Below are 21,850 nucleotides of genomic sequence, written 5' to 3'. Positions count from 1 at the left end.
AACTTACTTCAAAGTCTGGAGTATCTTTTGGTCAAAGCTGCATTGAGTTGCAGCCTGTGTTATCCCAGAGTACATAACACAACAGGTGTGATCGCCAACCACCATTGCAAACTTCAACAATTAACTGTCCCTACATTCCCAAAAGGTTTGTTCTTACCATTGTCATTACCCTGTTTGATCTCCTCTGCTGTTCGATCTATCAGGACATAAAGAGACCACACAACACATGTGATTGCCACAATATGGAAGGTGACAGAACAGATAATCTTCCTCCTTTCACTTGTTGACATCTGCAGCTTTTCCCACTGAATGAAACGAGAGACAGAGAGAGAATTATTCATGTAGTTAAGGGTAACTTTACACCCATGTAATACTATATGTCAAAAATATTTGAAAGGTGGAATGAATGTTCTGGAGCAAATCACTGAGGGAAGAGCAGAGGATCACAGAATCTCAGACTGTTTGCAGCACAGGAGGCCATTCAGCCCATCAGTTCTACCCTGGTTCTTTGAATGAACAATTCGCTTAGTGCTGCTCACCCGCCTTCTCCCTGTAACACTGTAAATTCTTCCTTTTCAGAGAATAATCTAATTTCCTCTTGAATGTCATAATTGAACTTATCTCCATCACACTCTCAGACAATGTATTCCAGATCTTAACCACTTGCTGTATGAACCTACCTCCACCACACTGTCAGACAGTGTATTCCAGATCTTAATGACTCGTGTAATGAACCTACCTTCACCTACCATGCTAAGTTAAATGACGGGTGAGACCACACGTGTTCCACGCCATCGGGAACTCGGCCGGTCAGGGACGGAGCATCGCGGGGCAGGCCTCAGGCAATGGCTTGAGGTGGTGAATACGTGGTGCGGCGTACTCTTAGAGTATGCCAGTTTTCAGGGGGCGGGGCATCGTGAAAGCGCGACGCCCCCGATTTTGCCATTGGGGATTGTCTGCCCCCCTCGCCGAATGCGATTCCAGCATCGGGGAGCGGAGAATCCAGCCCATTTACTTTAACACAGTCACTAGTTTATTTAAAACACTCTAGTGTCTCTGCTGAAATCACAGACAAAGAATGAACATGTTGAGCTTTTATTGACTAATATTATCAATAATCATTTCTACTCTCGCTTCGAGGCTGGAAAAGATAAACAAAATTGAACACTATTTTTATTCCGAGTCAATACTTAACAACCTCTGTGCTAAAGTGTGCATCTCTGAACATCCAACAGTTATTTTTTGCTCTGTTTCATGATACTGGTCAATACAATGGGCCATAAATTGCAATAGTCAGGCATTAAACAGTGCCTCCTGTTGCCAATTCGCACCGGAGACGCCAATAATGTTGCTCTTTTTAACTGGATACTGATATGACAGTTATTAATGATGATATTGCTTTCAGAGTCACCAGGTATCAGATGATACCACCACAAGGTTTAAACGGATATCGATCAAAGACCCAACAACCAGTTAGTTAGTTCAATGATAGTTTATTTAAACACAAGAATTACTTCAACATGCAACATAAAACACTACAAGCTAAATTACATCTAACACTACAACAACCTGTACTTAACTTCAGGCACCCGGCTTTATGCAGAGGAACAAGGCCTTTGTTCGGATCTTGCGTGGCTGGGTCTGGAGAAGTGACTTTGTTTCTGCTGGGCTCATCTGTCTGGTAGCGATCGTTGGCCTTGAACTTGCTTCTGGTCGTGGTGCTGCAATTGGTTTTGGGCACAAGCCGGGGCCAAGAGAGTGCCGGTGCGCCGGGGCCAAAAGAGACTGAACACATGGCAGTGTCTCTTTTTATCCTTCGGGGGTTTCGCACTCTTTTGGACGGTCCTTAGCTTTGGACCCAATAATTCGGCAGGCTTCGATTACTGCCTTCAATTTTAGCCAATAAAGGGGCGGGTGCCTTGATGGCGGGACGTGTCCTGAGCGCTCATTGACCTTGGCTGTTTGGACTTCCTGGGTGAAGGGAGTGGCGCCGATGAGTCTGTATCTGTACCTGATACCCGAGTACAAGTCTTTTGTCCTGGGGAAATGGGCCATTAGAATGCAAATTAGCTGGGGGTTTCGATCGTGTCTGGTTATCTAGTGGCCAATAAACACTTAAGCTCTGAGTTCGTCTGGATCCTGCATTGGCCATATTTCCCATGATTCTTTGTAAGTGGCCCTACTTCCCTTTGTAAGTGGCCCTGTTTCCCTTTGTAAGTGGCCATCCCAGATGGCTACACTCCCTTAAATGTTTAGGTTTAAATTTTTTGCGTGGCCAGAAGTCAGTCTGTATCAAGTCCCTAAAGTTTTGCTGTGTGATATTTGTATATGTGGCTTCATTTTCATTTTGCTGATATTAAATGTTTAGACCTACCATGTGTATTGTACAGGACAATGTCTATAGCATTACATAACAGTACATTTTCTGAAAATAAAAGCTCATTAATTTGCAGTGAGGAAAATGGCATCTGAGACCTGAGTGAGCAGGATATAATTTTATCCAATCAAATTGAAGGAGTGTGAGAGTAACAGTGCAAGGACTGAGAGGGAAGAACTTAAGAAATAGGGCAGCACGGTAGCACAGTGATTAGCACTGCTGCCTCACAGCGCCGAGGGCGCAGGTTTGATCCCGGCCCCGGGTCACTATCCGTGTGCAGTTTGTACGTTCTCCCTGTACCTGCGTGGGACTCACCCCAACAACCCAAAGATGTGCAGGCTAGATGGATTAGCCAAGCTAAATTGCGCCTTAATTGGAAAAACCAAGAACATAAGAAATAGGTGCAGGAGTTGGGCATGCAGGAGTTGGGCATGCAGGAGTTGGGCATGCAGGAGTTATAGAATCATAGAAGTTTACAGCATGGAAACAGGCCCTTCGGCCCAACCAGTCCATGCCGCCCAGTTTTTACCATTAAGCTAGTCCCAGTTGCCCGCACTTGGCCCATAACCCTCTATACCCATCTTACCCATGTAACTATCTAAATGTTTTTTAAAAGACACAATTGTACCCGCCTCTACTACTACCTCTGGCAGCACATTCCAGACACTAACTACCCTCTGAGTGAAGAAATTGCCCCTCTGGGCCCTTCTGAATCCCTCCCCTCTCACCTTAAACCTATGCCCTCTAGTTTTAGACTCCCCTACCTTTGGGAAAAGATGTTGACTATCTACCTTATCTATGCCCCTCATTATTTTATAGACCTCTATAAGATCACCCCTAAGCCTCCTACGCTCCAGGGAAAAAAGTCCCAGTCTATCCAGCCTCCCCTTGTAACTCAAACCATCAAGTCCCGGCAACATCCTAGTAAATCTTTTCTGCACTCTTTCCAGTTTAATAATATCCTTTCTATAATAGGGTGACCAGAACTGCACACAGTATTCCAAGTGTGGCCGTACCAATGTCTTGTACAACTTCAACAAGACGTCCCAACTCCTGTATTCAATGTTCTGACCAATGAAACCAAGCATGCCGAATGCCTTCTTCACCACCCTGTCCACCTGCGACTCCACCTTCAAGGAGCTATGAACCTGTACTCCTAGATCTCTTTGTTCTATAACTCTCCCCAACGCCATACCATTAACTGAGTAGGTCCTGGCCTGATTCGATCTGCCAAAATGCATCACCTCACATTTATCTAAATTAAACTCCATCTGCCATTCGTCGGCCCACTGGCCTAATTGATCAAGATCCCGTTGCAATCCTAGATAACCTTCTTCACTATCCACTGTGCCACCAATCTTGGTGTCATCTGCAAACTGACTAACCATGCCTCCTAAATTCTCATCCAAATCATTAATATAAATCACAAATAACAGTGGACCCAGCACCGATTCCTGAGGCATGCCACTGGTCACAGGCCTCCAGTTTGAAAAACAACTCTCTACAACCACCCTCTGCCTTCTGTCGTCCAGCCAATTTTGAATCCAATTGGCAACCTCACCCTGGATCCCGTGAGCTTTAACCTTCTGCAACAACCTACCATGCGGTACCTTGTCAAAGGCTTTGCTAAAGTCCATGTAGACAACGTCTACTGCACGGCTCTCATCTACCTTCTTGGTCACCCCCTCGAGTCGAGCATGCAGGAGTCGAGCATGCAGGAGTCGAGCATGCAGGAGTCGAGCATGCAGGAGTCGAGCATGCAGGAGTCGAGCATGCAGGAGTCGAGCATGCAGGAGTCGAGCATGCAGGAGTCGAGCATGCAGGAGTCGAGCATGCAGGAGTCGAGCATGCAGGAGTCGAGCATGCAGGAGTCGAGCATACAGCTACTCAATACGATCATGGTTGATCTTGGGCTTCAATTCCACTTTCCTACCCCCTCTCCATATCCCTCAATCCCCTGACATACCCAAAATCTGTCGATCGCAGCTTTGAATATATTCAATGATAAAGCATCCGCAACTCTCCAGGGTACAGAATTCCAAAGATTTATATCCCTTTGTGTGAAGAAATAGCTTCTCGTTTCAGTCCTCAGTGATTGGCCTCCTGAGACTGTGGACCTGTGTTTTAGACTCCCCGATCAGGAAGTATAAACGAAGGTGAGTGAATTGAATGTCAAATCAGGTGCAAAAAGAGAAATAAGGAAAGGGAACGGGAAAAATTGTGGGCGGGATTCTCTGTTTTAGCGGCAGAGTGTTGACATCGTCGTAAACGCCGGAGCATTTTACGATGGCGTCATTTGGCCGCTAGGAGCAGCAATCCCCCAACCCACAGCACGGCGCTGGAGCACTTCACGTGGCTCCAGCTGCCGATACGGGCACCAGCACTGCCGGCGCGGATCCGCGCATGTGCGACACATTCGTCTCCATGCCAGCCCCCATGCAACATGGGGGGCCCGGCGCGGAGGAACATAGGACCCCCCCCGAATGAGCCCGCCCACCGATCAGTAGCCCCCGATCGCGGGCCTGGCCACTGCGGAGGCCCCCTCTGGAGTTGGCTCCCCCCCACCAATATGGCCCCCGCAGCCAGAATGGCAAAGTCCCGCCGGGTAGGACCACACGCGAACAACGCCGGCGGGACTTGGCGGAACTCGGCCCGTCGAGCGTGGAGAATTGCTGCAGGGGCCACTTTCAAAGGCCCCCGACCGGCACCGGCGCAATTGCCGCTGATTCTCCGGTCGCCGGAGAATCGGCGGTCCAGTGTCGCAGCGGCGTGGCGGGATTCGCGCCCCCCCCCCCCCCCCCCCCGGCGATTATCCGACCTGGCGCAGGCTCGGAGAATCCCGCCCTGTATTCTGGTAAAGGAAGAAAGATACAGATTGGTAAAGTTAAAAAAATTAACATTCAACATTCATAGAATATTCAAGAACATTCAACAATTAAAACCTGAAGGAATGAAACCCCACAGGGCGCCACGGTGGCATAGTGGTTAGCACTGCTGACTCATGACGCAGAGGACCCGGGTTCGATCCCAGCCCCCTGTCCGTGTGGAGTTTGCACATTCTCTCCGTGTCTGTGTGGGTCTCATCCCCACAACCAAAAGATGTGCAGGTAGATGGATTGGCCACGCTAAATTGCCCCTTAATTGGAAAAAAATAATTGGGTACTTTAAATTTAAGAAAAATAAAGGAATGAAACTCCGCAATAGTTAATTTTCAGGAGCCAGTGACGAACAATGAACACATTGTTAAAAGGGCATTTAAACTTGAAATGACAAGACTTAAATTTCTATCTAATGTTTAATTCACATTTACAGCAACCTCTTGATGTTTAATGCATTTCAATAGCCAGGTAGCGGTAAGATGCTGTTTTCATGAAGCTAATGGAGCAGGGTAACGTGGAGAGCAACTTTTAGAATTTGAATTTAACATTGCATCTGCTTCCCATATGAAATTGCTGTCCTACTTATGCTTAAATACCACCTTGTATTATTTGGTTCATGATTATTTCATGATTAATTTTACAGCTAACTTTAGCCCTTTAATGTTAAATTCCTGTGTGCATTACTTTAAAACTAGTCCATTGCAACCCTCTGGTAAATTGCTTTTCAATCATTCTCTCAATTTAAAAGAAAACGTTGCTCCTGTGGGCTGGATTTTCAGGGATGATACGAGTATCGGTAGTCAGGACTTTCCAAAACTCCCATCTCTGCCCAGAAAGAGGCCCTTATTTTCATGTTAGGGAGTCGGGTGTGGGCCCACCATCTCTGGAGGCAGACCAGAGGCAGAAGCGGGCCCAGAGACAGAGTGCTGATGTGATCCCAGTTTTGAAGCCTGTTTTCATAGATGAGAACATCGGTGGCTCAGAACTATTAATAAAGCAATGTAGTTCAATTTCATGTACACCTTCTCCTTCATCACTCCCTTACCCTACCCCCTCCCGCACCACCCCCTCACTGGTTTACCCAAGTGCTGACTTTTGGCACCTGAATAACATGTTGAAATCCCTTCCATCGGACTGTCAAAATAAATTTAGAAAACAGCTGAATAAGCCATTGGAAAGCTCACACTGTCGCATTTAAATCCCTGCCAACTGGGTGATTCAGGATCACCTCAGATTGTGACATTTTCTGGTGCACTGTAAAATGGGAAACTATATTGCTTGACTCCGTGAGAATCAGTTCACGACTTCACACATCAGACCTAAATTAAGAGGACTTGGCCATCAGTATGATAATCATGGAGGATTTTAATCTACATATAGACTGGAAAAATCAGTTGGGCAAAGCTAGCGCAGATGAAGAGTTCATAGAATGTTTTTGTGATAGTTTCTTAGAGCAGCATGGCCTGGAGCCAACCAGAGAACAGGCTATTCAGTTTGTGGGAGTGAAGTGTGGGTCCAAGACTAAGGCTGTGATCTAATGGCCACATCGCGCCCAGCACGGATATAGATGAGTCGATAAGATAGTGGGAAAGACCAAAATCGGGATTTAGGCCGGGCTTAAATCAGTTTGCTAGCTAATCGGCTGGCTCTCGATGGTGAGTTCCAGATCTCGCCCAAGAATGGCGAGAAAACTGTAAACCACAATTTGTATTGATATCAATCTCATTAGAGAGATTGAAGTCAAATTTAATGGCCTCCTAGGATCGAACTGGCTCCCCAGTGGGAAATCACGCCAGCGTTGTTTAGTACTCCTTTTCAAAAACATGAAGCTGTCGCAATGGCTACTGAGGGGACCTGAGAAGGTGAGTACCCATTGCCATTCACAGATATGAAGCTCAAGGGCATCAGAGTTGCTGTCCCAGTGCTCAGAGTGGGTGGAGAACATCCCAGGGGGGTTGGGCTTGGTCGGGGAGGCTTAGTTTTCCACGTCTGGATTCACCCAGGGGTCAGGGTGGAGGAGCGGAGGGTAACAAGTGTGGGGGTGCAGGCTGGTATACTGCAAATTAATGTTACGGAAGCCTCACGTATCAGGTAAAACATGTTTTAATAGTGCACACAATAGACATTTCCATTTTCCCTAGCTACAGATAATCAGCCCCCCCCCCAGCGCTCACACAGTGCTCCTTAATCTTCTTCATCTTACGTCATCTAGTGTTACTCTTGTGGTGTGTCCCACAAAGCAGTGTGCTCTGTGGTATAGTGTGTGATGTCATTTTGATGAACTTAACTGGCAGCCAATTCCCTTTTCTGAAATTCCGGGATATTTTTGTTTTTGATTGTGATTGGTCGAGCCTTTCAAAGAGTCTGGAGCAGAAGGCAGGTTCCATTATTGCTTTCAGTTTTGTTGTGAGAAGGCGCTGGGCAGAAGCCTGTTAAATATCTCTCCCAGAAAGGTTGGAACTTCTCTTCTGAAACTTGGGCTTAAGTGAGCAGGTCTGGACACTATCAGCCCTGTGAAGGTTTAACTCCTGATTTAAATGCTGCAAGCAGTCTCCAGCCAGATCTATGAAAGCCGAACCACTGTTTGGAAGGCTGGGAATGCACGGTGCTGATATCTCTTCCCTGAGAACTCTAGCGGTCTGGAAGAATGGGGACGGGATCTCCGTTGCCCAACACCGATTTCGTAATCGGCGATCGGGTGGAGAATCCACTCCAACGTCCAAATCGGGGCAGACGCCAGCTTGGCGCTGGTCAGCCATGCTCTGCCCTCTCAGAAATGGCGTCAATGCGTCGCGTGCCGCTGCAACGGCATTGGCGCGTCATCGGCCAGCCCTCCTGCAATGCTACGCCCCTGATGGCCTGGGTTTCCGACGGCGCAGAACACATGTGGTCTCAGCGGTCAGGAACCCGGTGGGGCGGCTGCTGACTGTGACCAGCACCGCACACTCGGCCGAGAACCGTGCCGCTGGCCGAGAGAGGTTTCTGTGAGGGCTGGGGGGATTGGTGGTGGTAGTCTTTGTAGTCTGTGATCGAACGGAAAAGCTGCATGAGGTTTACGATGGAAAAATGGACACCGATTCTGGGACCGGTGAGGGGCTAGTAGCGCCACCGGGTGAAACTCCCGGCTCCCGTGCCAAAAACGGCTAGAGAATGTCCGGATCCCTGGACGTGCATGCTCACGGTTGATGACCTGCAGCAGTCACGCCGTACAACATGGCGCCGGCCATGCGCGGACTAAACCCGCCATCCGCACCCACTTAGATATTAGAAAGGAGGGAGGAACTCAGGAAAATTATAATCACCAGGGAATTAGTACTTGGCAAACTGGTGGAGCTGTGGGTTGACAAATTTCAGGTCCTGATGGACTTTATTCTAGGTTCTTAAAGGAAGTGACAAATGAGATAATTAATATATTGGTTTTAATTTTCCAATATTCCCTGGATTCTGAGTAAGTGCCATTAGATGGGAAAATGGCAAATTTTATTGAAAAAGGGAGGGAGACGGAAAGCAGGAAACTACAGGCCAGTTACCTTAACATGTGTCATAGGGAAAATGTTGGAAGCTATTATTAAAGATGTTACAGCAGAACATGTTGATAATTTCAAGACAATCTGGCTGAGTCAACATGGTTTTGTGAAAGTGTTTAACCACTTTATTGGAGTTCTTTGAAGGAGTGACATGTTTTGTGTGTAAAGGGGAACCAGTAGATGTACGGTACGTAGATTTCCAGAAGGCATTTGATAAGGTGCCGCATCAAAGCTTATTACAGAAAATAAAAGCTAATCTGTGAAGAGAAATGAGATGAAACAATCCACACAGCTAGGTGTGTGTGCAAGCTGTCAATCACAGCCAAGTAAAATCAATTTCATTTAAAACAATATTTTTTTAAATTTAGAGTACCCAATTATTTTTTCCCCCCAATTAAATGGCAATTTAACATGGCCAATCTACCTACCCTGCACATCTTCGTGTTGTGGGGGTGAAACCCATGCAAATACAGGGAGAATGTGCAAATTCCACACTGACAGTTACCCAGAGCCGGGAGCGAACCTGGGACCTCGGCGCCGTGAGACAGCAATACTAACCACTGCGCCACCGTGCTGCCCTGTAAATTCAATTTCATAGATATGAATTAAAGGTTTGCAGATCAAAAATCTGAGGGTGTTTAACCCAGCTGACTAATTTTCTCTTGCCAGGAATTGGCAGGTGCTGCTTCCTCAGCCTGAGCCAGGTGAGTTTTAAAGCTGCCTAGCTTCCAGGCAGAGGTCTCTGTAATGGGGTGTTTCCAGGCAGAGGTCTCTGTAATGGGGTGTTTCCAGGCAGGGGTCTCTATAATGGGAGGCTTCCAGGCAGGGGTCTCTATAATGGGGTGTTTCCAGGCAGGGGTCTCTATAATGGGGTGTTTCCAGGCAGGGGTCTCTATAATGGGGTGTTTCCAGGCAGGGGTCTCTGTAATGGGGTGTTTCCAGGCAGGGGTCTCCATAATGGGAAGCTTCCAGGCAGGGGTCTCTATAATGGGAGGCTTCCAGGCAGGGGTCTCTATAATTGGGGGTTTCCAGGCAGGGGTCTCTGTAATGGGGGGTTTTCAGGTAGGGGTCTCTGTAATGGGGAGTTTTCAGGTAGGGGGGTCTCTGTAATGGGAGGCTTCCAGGCAGGGGTCTCTGTAATGGGGGTTTCCAGGTAGGGGGTCTCTGTAATGGGGGGTTTCCAGGCAGGGGTCTCTATAATGGGAGGTTTCCAGGCAGGGGTCTCTGTAATGGGAGGCTTCCAGGCAGGGGTCTCTATAATGGGGGGTTTCCAGGTAGGGGTCTCTGTAATGGGGGGTTTCCAGGTAGGGGTCTCTGTAATGGGAGGCTTCCAGGCAGGGGTCTCTATAATGGGGGGTTTCCAGGTAGGGGTCTCTGTAATGGGGGGTTTCCAGGTAGGGGTCTCTGTAATGGGAGGCTTCCAGGTAGGGGTCTCTGTAATGGGAGGCTTCCAGGCAGGGGTCTCTGTAATGGGGGGATTCCAGGCAGGGGTCTCTATAATGGGAGGCTTCCAGGCAGGGGTCTCTATAATGGGGGGTTTCCAGGCAGGGGTCTCTATAATGGGGGGGATTCCAGGCAGGGGTCTCTATAATGGAGGGTTTCCAGGTAGGGGTCTCTGTTATGGGAGGTTTCCAGGCAGGGGTCTCTATAATGGGGGTGTTTCCAGGCAGGGGTCTCTGTAATGGGAGACTTCCAGGCAGGGGTCTCTGTAATGGGGGGTTTCCAGGTAGGGGGTCTCTGTAATGGGGGGTTTCCAGGCAGGGGTCTCTATAATGGGAGGTTTCCAGGCAGGGGTCTCTGTAATGGGAGGCTTCCAGGCAGGGGTCTCTATAATGGGGGGTTTCCAGGTAGGGGTCTCTGTAATGGGGGGTTTCCAGGTAGGGGTCTCTGTAATGGGAGGCTTCCAGGCAGGGGTCTCTATAATGGGGGGTTTCCAGGTAGGGGTCTCTGTAATGGGGGGTTTCCAGGTAGGGGTCTCTGTAATGGGAGGCTTCCAGGTAGGGGTCTCTGTAATGGGAGGCTTCCAGGCAGGGGTCTCTGTAATGGGGGGATTCCAGGCAGGGGTCTCTATAATGGGAGGCTTCCAGGCAGGGGTCTCTATAATGGGGGGTTTCCAGGCAGGGGTCTCTATAATGGGGGGGATTCCAGGCAGGGGTCTCTATAATGGAGGGTTTCCAGGTAGGGGTCTCTGTTATGGGAGGTTTCCAGGCAGGGGTCTCTATAATGGGGGTGTTTCCAGGCAGGGGTCTCTGTAATGGGAGACTTCCAGGCAGGGGTCTCTATAATGTGGGGTTTCCAGGTAGGGGGTCTCTGTAATGGGGGGGGGGGGTTTCCAGGCAAGGTTCTCTGTAATGGGATGATTCCAGGCAGGGGTCTCCATAATGGAGGGATTCCAGGCAGAGGTCGCTGTTATGGGGGGATTCCAGGCAGGGGCCTCTGTAATGGGGAGTTTACAGGCAAGGGTCTCTGTAATGGGGGGCTTCAAGGCAGGGGTCTCCATAATGGGGGAATTCCAGGCGGGGGTCTCCATAATGGGGGAATTCCAGGCGGGGGTCTCCATAATGGGGAGATTCCTGGCAGTGGTCTCTGTAATGGGGAGTTTCCAGGCAGGGGTCTCTGTAATGGGGAGTTTCCAGGCAGGGGTCTCTGTAATAGGAGGCTTCCAGGCAGGGGTCTCTGTAATGGGGAGTTTCCAGGCAGGGGTCTCTGTAATGGGGAGTTTCCAGGCAGGGGTCTCTGTAATGGGGAGTTTCCAGGCAGGGGTCTCTGTAATGGGGAGTTTCCAGGCAGGGGTCTCTGTAATAGGAGGCTTCCAGGCAGGGGTTCCTGTAATGGGAGGCTTCCAGGCAGGGGTCTCTATAATGGGAGGCTTCCAGGCAGGGGTCTCTATAATGGGAGGCTTCAAGGCAGGGGTCTCTGTAATGAGTGGATTCTGGGCAAGTGTCTCTGTAATGGGAGGCTTCCAGGCAGGTGTCTCTGTAATGGGGGGATTCCAGGCAGGGGGTTCTGTAATGGGAGGAGGCTCTCTGGTAGGGGTGCGAACCTCAATGCCACCGCCAACGGGGGACCAGAGCATTGGAACGGGATTGGCGTCGACTCTGGATTCTGCAATGCATCGGGAACTCCGCGACCATCAGCGGGAATCAGAGATTCTAGGCCTTCATTTATTTCAGTCAGGTTAATGCTTCTACTAAAATCTGAAAATAGTGGAGCAAAGAATTAATAGATTTGTATCTGACAATGGAATTCAAGGATGAATTGATCAACATTGCCAAAATCTCTGAACTTTTCTGTACTGCTACAGGCCAAGACAGAGAATACGAATGGAAACAGAATTTCCCATACTTCTGAGTATGAGACCAGTCTATAATGTGGTGTTTATAAAATGGTGCCACTCTTGCTAAGTAGTACAGTAAACACCTGCTTTATCGTGGAAAGGTCGTTGGAAAGAGAAGCAAATCATATAAGAAAAACTAATCATGAGAGACACATCGCAATTAAAAATGTGCGCAAAGCAAGTACCTCAGTTGCTAGGCAACAATATCCAGCATTGCTCTTCTATTGAATTCCAAGGTACTGCTGTTGAAAATTCTTCTGCTGTTTATTCCGCATTTTAAGAGCCATTCTTTTCTTATTTTCTGTCTCCCTCAGATCAGACATGTAGCTTGCTCACAGACCTCTGTCACCATGAATAACAACACCTCCTCCACAATAGTCCTCAACACCGGGGCCCGCAAGGCTGTGTACTTAGCCCGCTACTCTACTCCCTGTACACACACGACTGCGTGGCAAAACTTGGTTCCAACTCCATCTACAAGTTTGCTGACGATACGACCATAGTGGGCCGGATCTCGAATAACGACGAGTTCGAATATAGGAGGGAGATAGAGAATCTAGTGGAGTGGTGTAGCGACAACAATCTCTCCCTCAATGCCAGCAAAATTAAAGAGCTGGTAATTGACTTCAGGAAGCAAAGTACTGTACACACCCCTGTCAGCATCAACGGGGCCGAGGTGGAGATGGTTAGCAGTTTCAAATTCCTAGGGGTGCACATCTCCAAAAATCTATCCTGGTCCACCCACGTCGACGCTACCACCAAGAAAGCACAACAGCGCCTATACTTCCTCAGGGAGCTAAGGAAATTCGGCATGTCCACATTAACCCTTACCAACTTTTACAGATGCACCATAGAAAGCATCCTATCGGGCTGCATCACAGCCTGGTATGGCAACTGCTCAGCCCAGGACCGCAAGAAACTTCAGAGAGTCGTGAACACCGCCCAGTCCATCACACAAACCTGCCTCCCATCCATTGACTCCATCTACACCTCCCGCTGCCTGGGGAAAGCGGGCAGCATAATCAAAGATCCCTCCCACCCGGCTTACTCACTCTTCCAACTTCTTCCATCGGGCAGGAGATACAGAAGTCTGAGAACACGCACAAACAGACTCAAGAACAGCTTCTTCCCCACTGTCACCAGACTCCTAAATGACCCTTTTATGGACTGACCTCATTAACACGACACCCTGTATGCTTCATCCGATGCCGGTGCTTATGTAGTTACATTGTATATGTTGTGTTTATTTTCTTTTATTCCCTTTTCTTCTCATGTTCCGAATGATCTGTTGAGCTGCTCGTAGAAAAATACTTTTCACTGTACCTCGGTACACGTGACAATAAACAAATCCAATCCAATCCTCTGTTAACACTAAGAAAGCTATATCTGACTGTGGCTGGGGAGCCCCAAGTTTCCTCTTTCCCCGCGGTTAGTTTCGGACTTGCATTCTGCACATGTCCCCGGTGCCTTTGTCAAGATTGGAATCTCAGTAAGCACTGTGCTCAGTTGCATTTTGATGTGACTTAGTGTAGCAGGGTGATAATATCAGATCAAAGATTTTGTCTTTACTTTACAGCTGGTGGCATCAAGCACTCCCCAATGGCACTGATATAATATAAATGTCTATAATAGCGTGCCCAGCCAATAGCCAAGCTGAAGTTGCCCAATTCCCTTGTCCCTTCATTTCTTCCAGTGCACTTAAGCTTCCTGAACTGTCATTTTCTGAGAACGAGAAATATGTATTCTTTACAGACCCCGTGCCTGTGCTATATTAGTGTCAATCATCCTGAATTGAGGAGAAATGTTATGCTGCTAGCTTTGCATCTTCTGGGAGTTTAGTTGACAGTTTCCAACACACTTCACTTTAGGACAATTATCAGACACCCCAGAGAAGATATCATTATCCTTCCCATTGAGCTTGGGTTAGCTCTGCTCCCCCAGCTGACCATATAAACCGAATGGGAACAGGAAACAATAATGGGGAAATAATCACCAAGGCAAAGCAAAATGTAAAGATAAGAATATCCTGGAATAAATTGCAACCAGATACAGAAAATCTTCTTTCGTCTCTCTAATCTTTTACTACTCACATATTTCTTAAGGCATTACTCACCACCAAAGCTAAAAATAAAAATTGTGTATTTCTTCCTGTGACTGTTTCTCTACAGGTCTCTTGCTAATGCATTCTATTAGCCACTCTGCATTCCTTCCGTATGCTATGGTTTCTCATAAACTTTTCCTCATAATTTTCTGTCCTTTTGTTTAGCTTCTACCAAGTTTGCCATTTTTTATGCCACTTTGGGCGGAATTCACCCAAACAATTTCTGAGTGTGGTCCCATGCGGGAAACGAGGTGCCAATCTCGCTGGGTGAATCATAGAGTCATAGAAGTCATAGAATTTACAGTGCAGAGGAGGCCATTCGGCCCATCGAGTCTGCACCGGCTCTTGGAAAGAGCACCCCACCCAAGCCCACACCTCCACGCTATCCCCATTACCCCGTAACCCCACCCAACACTAAGGGCAATTTTGGACACTAAGGACAATTTAGCATGGCCAATCCACCTACCCCGCACATCTTTGGACTGTGGGAGGAAACCGGAGCACCCGGAGGAAACCCACGCACACACAGGGAGAACGTGCAGACTCCACACAGACAGTGACCCAAGCCGGGAATTGAACCTGGGACCCTGGAGCTGTGAAGCAATTGTGCTAACCACAATGCTACCGTGCTGCCCTAAAATCGGCACAATCCAAATCGCTATCCACTCACACTTAGAAATTGTTTCGGAGCCAGGGATGATTCGCACCATTGGACCCGAAGAAGCTGGCAACGCCGGATTGTCAGGGTATCCCTTTAAAAGGGCAGAATCCATTTCAGGGCTCTCCTGCAATTCTCCCGACATAGCAGGATTTATACGGGTGCAACACGACCAGCGAATCGCCCCCTTTGTTGTCCCCTATCTCACGTCTGGTTTTGACAGGCTTTCATTTTCTGTCCCTTTACAGCATGTTTCTCACTAAATCTGTATCTTTTACATTTTTAAAACTTTTGTCACAAGGCAAGATAAAAGCCAAAACTGGATATTTGAGTGCTGCCTGGGAGTGAACAAAGAGGGGTGGCATCTAATCTGGAAAAGATAGCACATCTGAGGCCTTTGTTTTACACCCTGAGCTGGTCTTTCTTTGACAAGAATTGGGCTCTGTATATCCTGGAGATAGCGGGAAAGGATTGAGTATCCATGGGCAGAGACTTTAAAAGACGGACATGGAACCTGGGGGATTATGAGTTAAAATGGGCTTGAATGGCGAAGATTGAAAGGAAGTGGATCTTTTGAGATTACTGCTACAACAGGGTTTTGCAAGACCAGCAGAGTGAATTTTACAACGGCTCTGTCAGCACGGAGACCACAAGGACATCTAATGTTCCAGGTCTTGATTCCTGTGACTTCAGCTTTTGGAAGCAGGTGTAGCAGCTCCTACCAAGGTGCATTTACACAGCAATGTGCCAGGGTCATTCTGTTCCTCATCTCATTCCAACCTCGAGTCAAACATGAACAAAAGAGCTGAAGTGAGGAGAGATGAGTGACTGGTCTTGACATCAAGGCAACATTCGTATGAGTCAAGGAGCCCTAGCAAAACTGAAATAAATCAGAGCAAAAACTCTCCACTAGGTACAGTCATACTTGGCACAAAGGAAGATGGCTGTACCTTTTCAAAATTACACAGACAAATGGGTGGGGAGATAGGTGGCAGATGAAGATCAATGCAGAGAAGTTTGCACTGAGTGCTGAATTTGGTGCATTTGAGTGCTTTAGTGAGAGTTTGGTGACCGAGGGAGTATAAGGCTTCATTTTTATCTAAAGTCTAGTCTTTCTTTTATTTAGTTAATTAACTTAAAAGTTGCTGTTTGGTTTAGAAGAAGGTGAATTTTCAATCAGCTTTAAACAAAGCTTCTACTTGTAGGCACTTGCTGCTGGAGCTTGTTAAATAGTTAATTGGATTAGGCCAGTTTTCAGAGGTTAGATTCACAGTATAAAATCCCCTACATTGCAGACTTTGTTTGTACTGAGTGCTGAATTTGGTGCATTTGAGTGCTATAGTGAGAGTTTGGTGACAGAGGGAGTTAGGTCAGGAGGGAGTAAGGTGCTCCTTTCATTTTGTTTCCTACATTTCCGCAAAGAGTGCAAAGAGAGCCAGGAGTTTACAGAGAGTGCAGCTGACTGGGAGCAGAGTCGGAGGGCGGAGATCCAGTTGGTTCACAGGGCAGCTTTATTCTGTAAGGTAAGAGGGGATGGAGGGTAGGCCAGTTGCATGCTCCTCCTGTAGGATGTAGGTGGTGAGGGATACCACCGGTGCCCCCGCTGACTATACCTGCGGGAAGTGCACCCAACTTCAGCTCCTCAAAGACCGTGCTAGGGAACTGGAGCTGAAGCTGGGTGAACTTCGGATCATCTGGGAGGCAGAGGGGGTGGTAGAGAAGAGTTACAGGGAGGTAACCACAACCAAGGTACAGGACAAGAATAGCTGGGTTACAGTCAGGGGGAAAAAAAACAAACAGGCAGACAGTGCAGGGATCCCTCGTGGCCGTTCCCCTTCAAAACAAGTATACCGTTTTGGATGCTGTTGGGGGGATGACCTCCCGGGGGAAGGCCCGAGCGGCCAGGTCTCTGGCACTGAGTCTGGCTCTGGGGCTCAGAAGGGAAGGGAGAGAATAGAAAAGCAATAGTTGTAGGAGATTCAATGGTTAGGGGAATAGATAGGAGATTCTGTGGTCGCGAGCGAGACTCCCGGAAGGTATGTTGCCTCCCGGGTGCCAGGGCCAGGGTGTCTCAGATTGTGTCTTCAGGATCCTTAAGGGGGAGGGGGAGCAGCCAGAAGTCGTGGTGCACATTGGTAACAACGACGTAGGTAGGAAAAGGTGCGTGGAGGTAATAAACAAGTTTAGGGAGTTAGGCTGGAAGTTAAAAGCCAGGACAGACAGAGTTGTCATCTCTGGTTTGTTGCCGGTGCCACGTGATAGCGAGGCTAGAAATAGGGAGAGAGTGCAGCTGAACACGTGGCTGCAGGATTGGTGTAGGAGAGAGGGCTTCAGGTATTTGGATAATTGGAGCGCATTCTGGGGAAGGTGGGACCTGTACAAGCAGGACGGGTTGCATCTGAACCAGAGGAGCACCAATATCCTGGGAGGGAGGTTTTCTAGTACTCTTCGGGAGGGTTAAACTAATTTGTCAGGGGAATGGGAACCGGATTTGTAGTCCAGCAACTAAGGTAGCCGATATTCAGGACGCCAAAGCGTGTAATGAGGCAGTGGGGAAGGGAACACTGACAAAGGAGAGTACTTGCAGGCACGGAGATGGGTTGAAGTGTGTATACTTCAACGCAAGAAGCATCAGGAATAAGGTGGGTGAACTTAAGGCATGGATCGGTACTTGGGACTACGATGTGGTTGCCATCACGGAAACTTGGATAGAAGAGGGGAAGAAATGGTTGTTGGAGGTCCCTGGTTATAGATGTTTCAATAAGATTGGGGAGGGTGGTAAAAGAGGTGGGGGGGGGGGGGGAGGTGGCATTGTTAATTAGAGATAGTATAACAGCTGCAGAAAGGCAGTTCGAGGAGTATCGGCCTACTGAGGTAATATGGGTTGAAGTCAGAAATAGGAAAGGAGCAGTCACCTTGTTAGGAGTTTTCTATAGGCCCCCCAATAGTAGCAGGGATGTGGAGGAACAGATTGGGAAACAGATTTTGGAAAGGTGCAGAAGTCACAGGCTAGTAGTCATGGGTGACTTTAACATCCCAAACATTGAGTGGAAAATCTTTCGATCAAATAGTTTGGATGGGGTGGTGTTTGTGCAGTGTGTCCAGGAAGCTTTTCTAACACAGTATGTAGATTGTCCGACCAGAGGAGGGGCAATATTGGATTTAGTACTTGGTAATGAACCAAGGCAAGTGAAAGATTTGTTAGTGGGGGAGCATTTTGGAGATAGTGACCACAATTCTGTGACTTTCACTTTAGTAATGGAGAGGGATAGGTGCGTGTAACAGGGCAAGGTTTATAATTGGGGGAAGGGTAAATATGATGTTGTCAGACAAGAATTGAAGCGCATAAGTTGGGAACATAGGCTGTCAGGGAAGGACACAAGTGAAATGTGGAACATGTTCAAGGAACAGGTACTACGTGTCCTTGATATGTATGTCCCTGTCAGGCAGGGAAGAGATGGTCGAGCAAGGGAACCATGGTTGACAAGAGAGGTTGAATGTCTTGTTAAGAGGAACAAGAGACTTATGTAAGGCTGAGGAAACAAGGTTCAGACAGGGTGTTGGAGGGATACAAGATAGCCAGGAGGGAACTGAAGAAAGGGATTAGGAGAGCTAAGAGAGGGCATGAACAATCTTTGGCGGGTAGGATCAAGGAAAACCCCAAGGCCTTGTACACATATGTGAGAAATATGAGAATGACTAGAGCGAGGGTAGGTCGGGTCAAGGACAGTAGCGGGAGATTGTGTATTGAGTCTGAAGAGATAGGAGAGGTCTTGAACGAGTACTTTTCTTCTGTATTTACAAATGAGAGGGGCCATATTGTTGGAGAGGACAGTGTGAAACAGACTGGTAAGCTCGAGGAAATACTTGTTAGGAAGGAAGATGTGTTGGGCATTTTGAAAAACTTGAGGATAGACAAGTCCCCCGGGCCTGACGAGATATATCCAAGGATTCTATGGGAAGCAAGAGATGAAATTGCAGAGCCGTTGGCAATGATCTTTTCGTCCTCACTGTCAACAGGGGTGGTACCAGGGGATTGGAGAGTGTCGAATGTCGTGCCGCTGTTCAAAAAAGGGACTAGGGATAACCCTGGGAATTACAGGCCAGTTAGTCTTACTTTGGTGGTAGGCAAAGTCAAGGAAAGGGTACTGAAGGATAGGATTTCTGAGCATCTGGAAAAACACTGCTTGATTAGGGATAGTCAGCACGGATTTGTGAGGGGTAGGTCTTGCCTTACAAGTCTTATTGAATTCTTTGAGGAGGTGACCAAGCATGTGGATGAAGGTAAAGCAGTGGATGTAGTGTATATGAATTTTAGTAAGGCATTTGATAAGGTTCCCCATGGTAGGCTTCTGCATAAAGTAAGGAGGCATGGGATAGTGGGAAATTTGACCAGTTGGATAACAAACTGGCTAACCGATAGAAGTCAGAGAGTGGTGGTGGATGGCAAATATTCAGCCTGGATCCCAGTTACCAGTGGTGTACCGCAGGGATCAGTTCTGGGTCCTCTGCTGTTTGTGATTTTCATTAATGACTTGGATGAGGGAGTTGAAGGGTGGGTCAGTACATTTGCAGACGATACGATGATTGGTGGAGTTGTGGATAGTGAGGACGGCTGTTGTCGGCTGCAAAGAGACATAGATGGGATGCAGAGCTGGGCTGAGAAGTGGCAGATGGAGTTTAACCCTGAAAAGTGTGAGGTTGTCCATTTTGGAAGGACAAATATGAATGCGGAATACAGGGTTAACGGTAGAGTTCTTGGCAATTTGGAGGAGCAGAGAGATCTTGGGGTCTATGTTCATACATCTTTGAAAGTTGCCACTCAAGTGGATAGAGCTGTGAAGAAGGCCTATGGTGTGCTAGCGTTCATTAACAGAGGGATTGAATTTAAGAGCCGTGAGGTGATGATGCAGCTGTATAAAACTTTGGTAAGGCCACATTTAAGAGTACTGTGTACAGTTCTGGTCGCCTCATTTTAGGAAGGATGTGGAAGCTTTGGAAAAGGTGCAAAGGAGATTTACCAGGATGTTGCCTGGAATGGAGAGTAGGTCTTACGAGGAAAGGTTGAGGGTGCTAGGCCTTTTCTCATTAGAATGGAGAAGGATGAGGGGAGACTTGATAGAGGTCTATAAGATGATCAGGGGAATAGATAGAGTAGACAGAGACTTTTTCCCCAGGTGGAACAAACCATTACAAGGGGACATAAATTTAAGGTGAATGGTGGAAGATATAGGGGGGATGTCAGAGGTAGGTTCTTTACCCAGAGAGTAGTGGGGGCATGGAATGCACTGCCTGTGGAAGTAGTTGAGTCGGAAACATTAGGGACCTTCAAGCAGCTATTGGATAGGTACATGGATTACGGTAAAATGACATAGTGTAGATTTATCTGTTCTTAAGGGCAGCACGGTAGCATTGTGGATAGCACAATTGCTTCACAGCTCCAGGGTCCCAGGTTCGATTCCGGCTTGGGTCACTGTCTGTGCGGAGTCTGCACATCCTCCCTGTGTCTGCGTGGGTTTCCTCCGGGTGCTCCGGTTTCCTCCCACAGTCCAAAGATGTGCAGGTTAGGTGAATTGGCCATGATAAATTGCCCTTAGTGTCCAAAATTGCCCTCAGTGTTGGGTGGAGGTGTTGACTTTGGGTAGAGGTGTTGACTTTGGGTAGGTGCTCTTTCCAAGAGCCGGTGCAGACTCAATGGGCCGAATGGCCTCCTTCTGCATTGTAAATTCAATGATAATCTATGATTAATCTAGGACAAAGGTTTGGCACAACATTGTGGGCCGAAGGGCCTGTTCTGTGCCGTAATTTTCTATGTTCTAGAAGTGTGAGGGGATGCATTTTGGAAAGAAGAACATGGATACACAATGTAAAATAAGGGGTACAATGCTTAAGTGGAAGCAGAGGGACCTAGGTGTATATGTGTTTTGATCTTTGAAGGCAACAGGAAAGGAAGAGAGCAGTTAATAAAGCATATAGTATCCTGGGCTTTATTAACAGAGACAGAGAGTACAAGAGTAAGGAGGTCATACTTAATTTAGAGAAGACTCTAGTTAGACCTCAATTGGAGTATTGTGTGCAGTTCTCAATGCCACACTATAGGAAGGATGTGAATGCATTGGAGAGAGTGCAGAATCGGTTTAAAAGAATTGGTCTAGAGATGAGAAACTTCAATTATGAAGATAGATTGGCGACGTTGGGATTGTTCTCTTTGGAGAGAAGGAGGCTAAGAAGAGATTTGAGAGCGATGTTCAAAATCATGAGGGAGCAGGGCAGAGTAGGTAGGGAAAAACGGTTCACACTCGTCAAAGGATCAAGAACAGATTTAAAGCGATTTGCAAAAGAAGCAAATGTGATGTGAGAAAAAGCTTTTTCAGACAGCGTGGGGTTTGGGTCTGGAATGCACTGCTTGGAGGTCTGGTGGAGGCAGGTTACATTGAAGAATTTGTTGGTTATTTGAATAGAAACGATGTGCATGAGAATGGGGAAAAGGCAGGGGAATGGCACTCAGTAATAATTCTCATTTGAAAATGAAAATCGCTTATTGTCACAAGTAGGCTTCAATGAAGTTACTGTGAAAAGCCCCTAGTCGCCACATTCCGGCGCCTGTTCGGGGAGGCTGTTACGGGAAGACATTTGGAGAGCCGGTGCAGACTGGATGAGGGTAACAATTCTGTGATTTTGTGATTAAATAGTCACTTAAAGAACTTGAGATATTTCTGATAGAAAGAGACATTTTGTAGCAGCTTTTTGATTTGCACTCATCAAAACAATTCAATGTAAGCGAAAGAAACAAATTTATGCTGCAAGAGAAATAAATTCTGACTGGTTGGCAACTGTATCCTGATCGGTAAAGGCGCTGCCATGGAGAATGCACCAGCTAATCGTGACTGACAGTTAACTGCCAAGCATTGTTTGAATTTTAAACCAGGCAGCTTGACTGGTCAAGGCTTTGCCTTGCAGAATGAATTAGC

The 21,850-nt window shown here is 47.4% G+C and overlaps 1 protein-coding gene across 4 annotated transcripts in view; it reads right to left on the bottom strand.

Annotated features, from left to right (window-relative positions):
* The window catches only part of LOC140408653 (E3 ubiquitin-protein ligase MARCHF1-like), a 1,031,995-nt gene that overhangs the window by 14,506 nt on the left and 995,639 nt on the right, over positions 1-21,850 (bottom strand). For all 4 annotated transcript variants that reach the window (XM_072496141.1, XM_072496142.1, XM_072496144.1 and 1 more), the window contains one exon: positions 158-305. In XM_072496141.1, the coding sequence (XP_072352242.1) occupies positions 158-305 (148 nt within the window). The remainder of the gene's footprint in view (positions 1-157; positions 306-21,850) is intronic.

Source organism: Scyliorhinus torazame, chromosome 3, assembly GCF_047496885.1.
Source record: "Scyliorhinus torazame isolate Kashiwa2021f chromosome 3, sScyTor2.1, whole genome shotgun sequence".
In the NCBI taxonomy this organism is placed as follows: Eukaryota; Metazoa; Chordata; class Chondrichthyes; order Carcharhiniformes; family Scyliorhinidae; genus Scyliorhinus; species Scyliorhinus torazame.
Note: the sequence above shows the minus strand (reverse complement) of the source record. Positions and strands in the feature narration are given on the sequence as shown.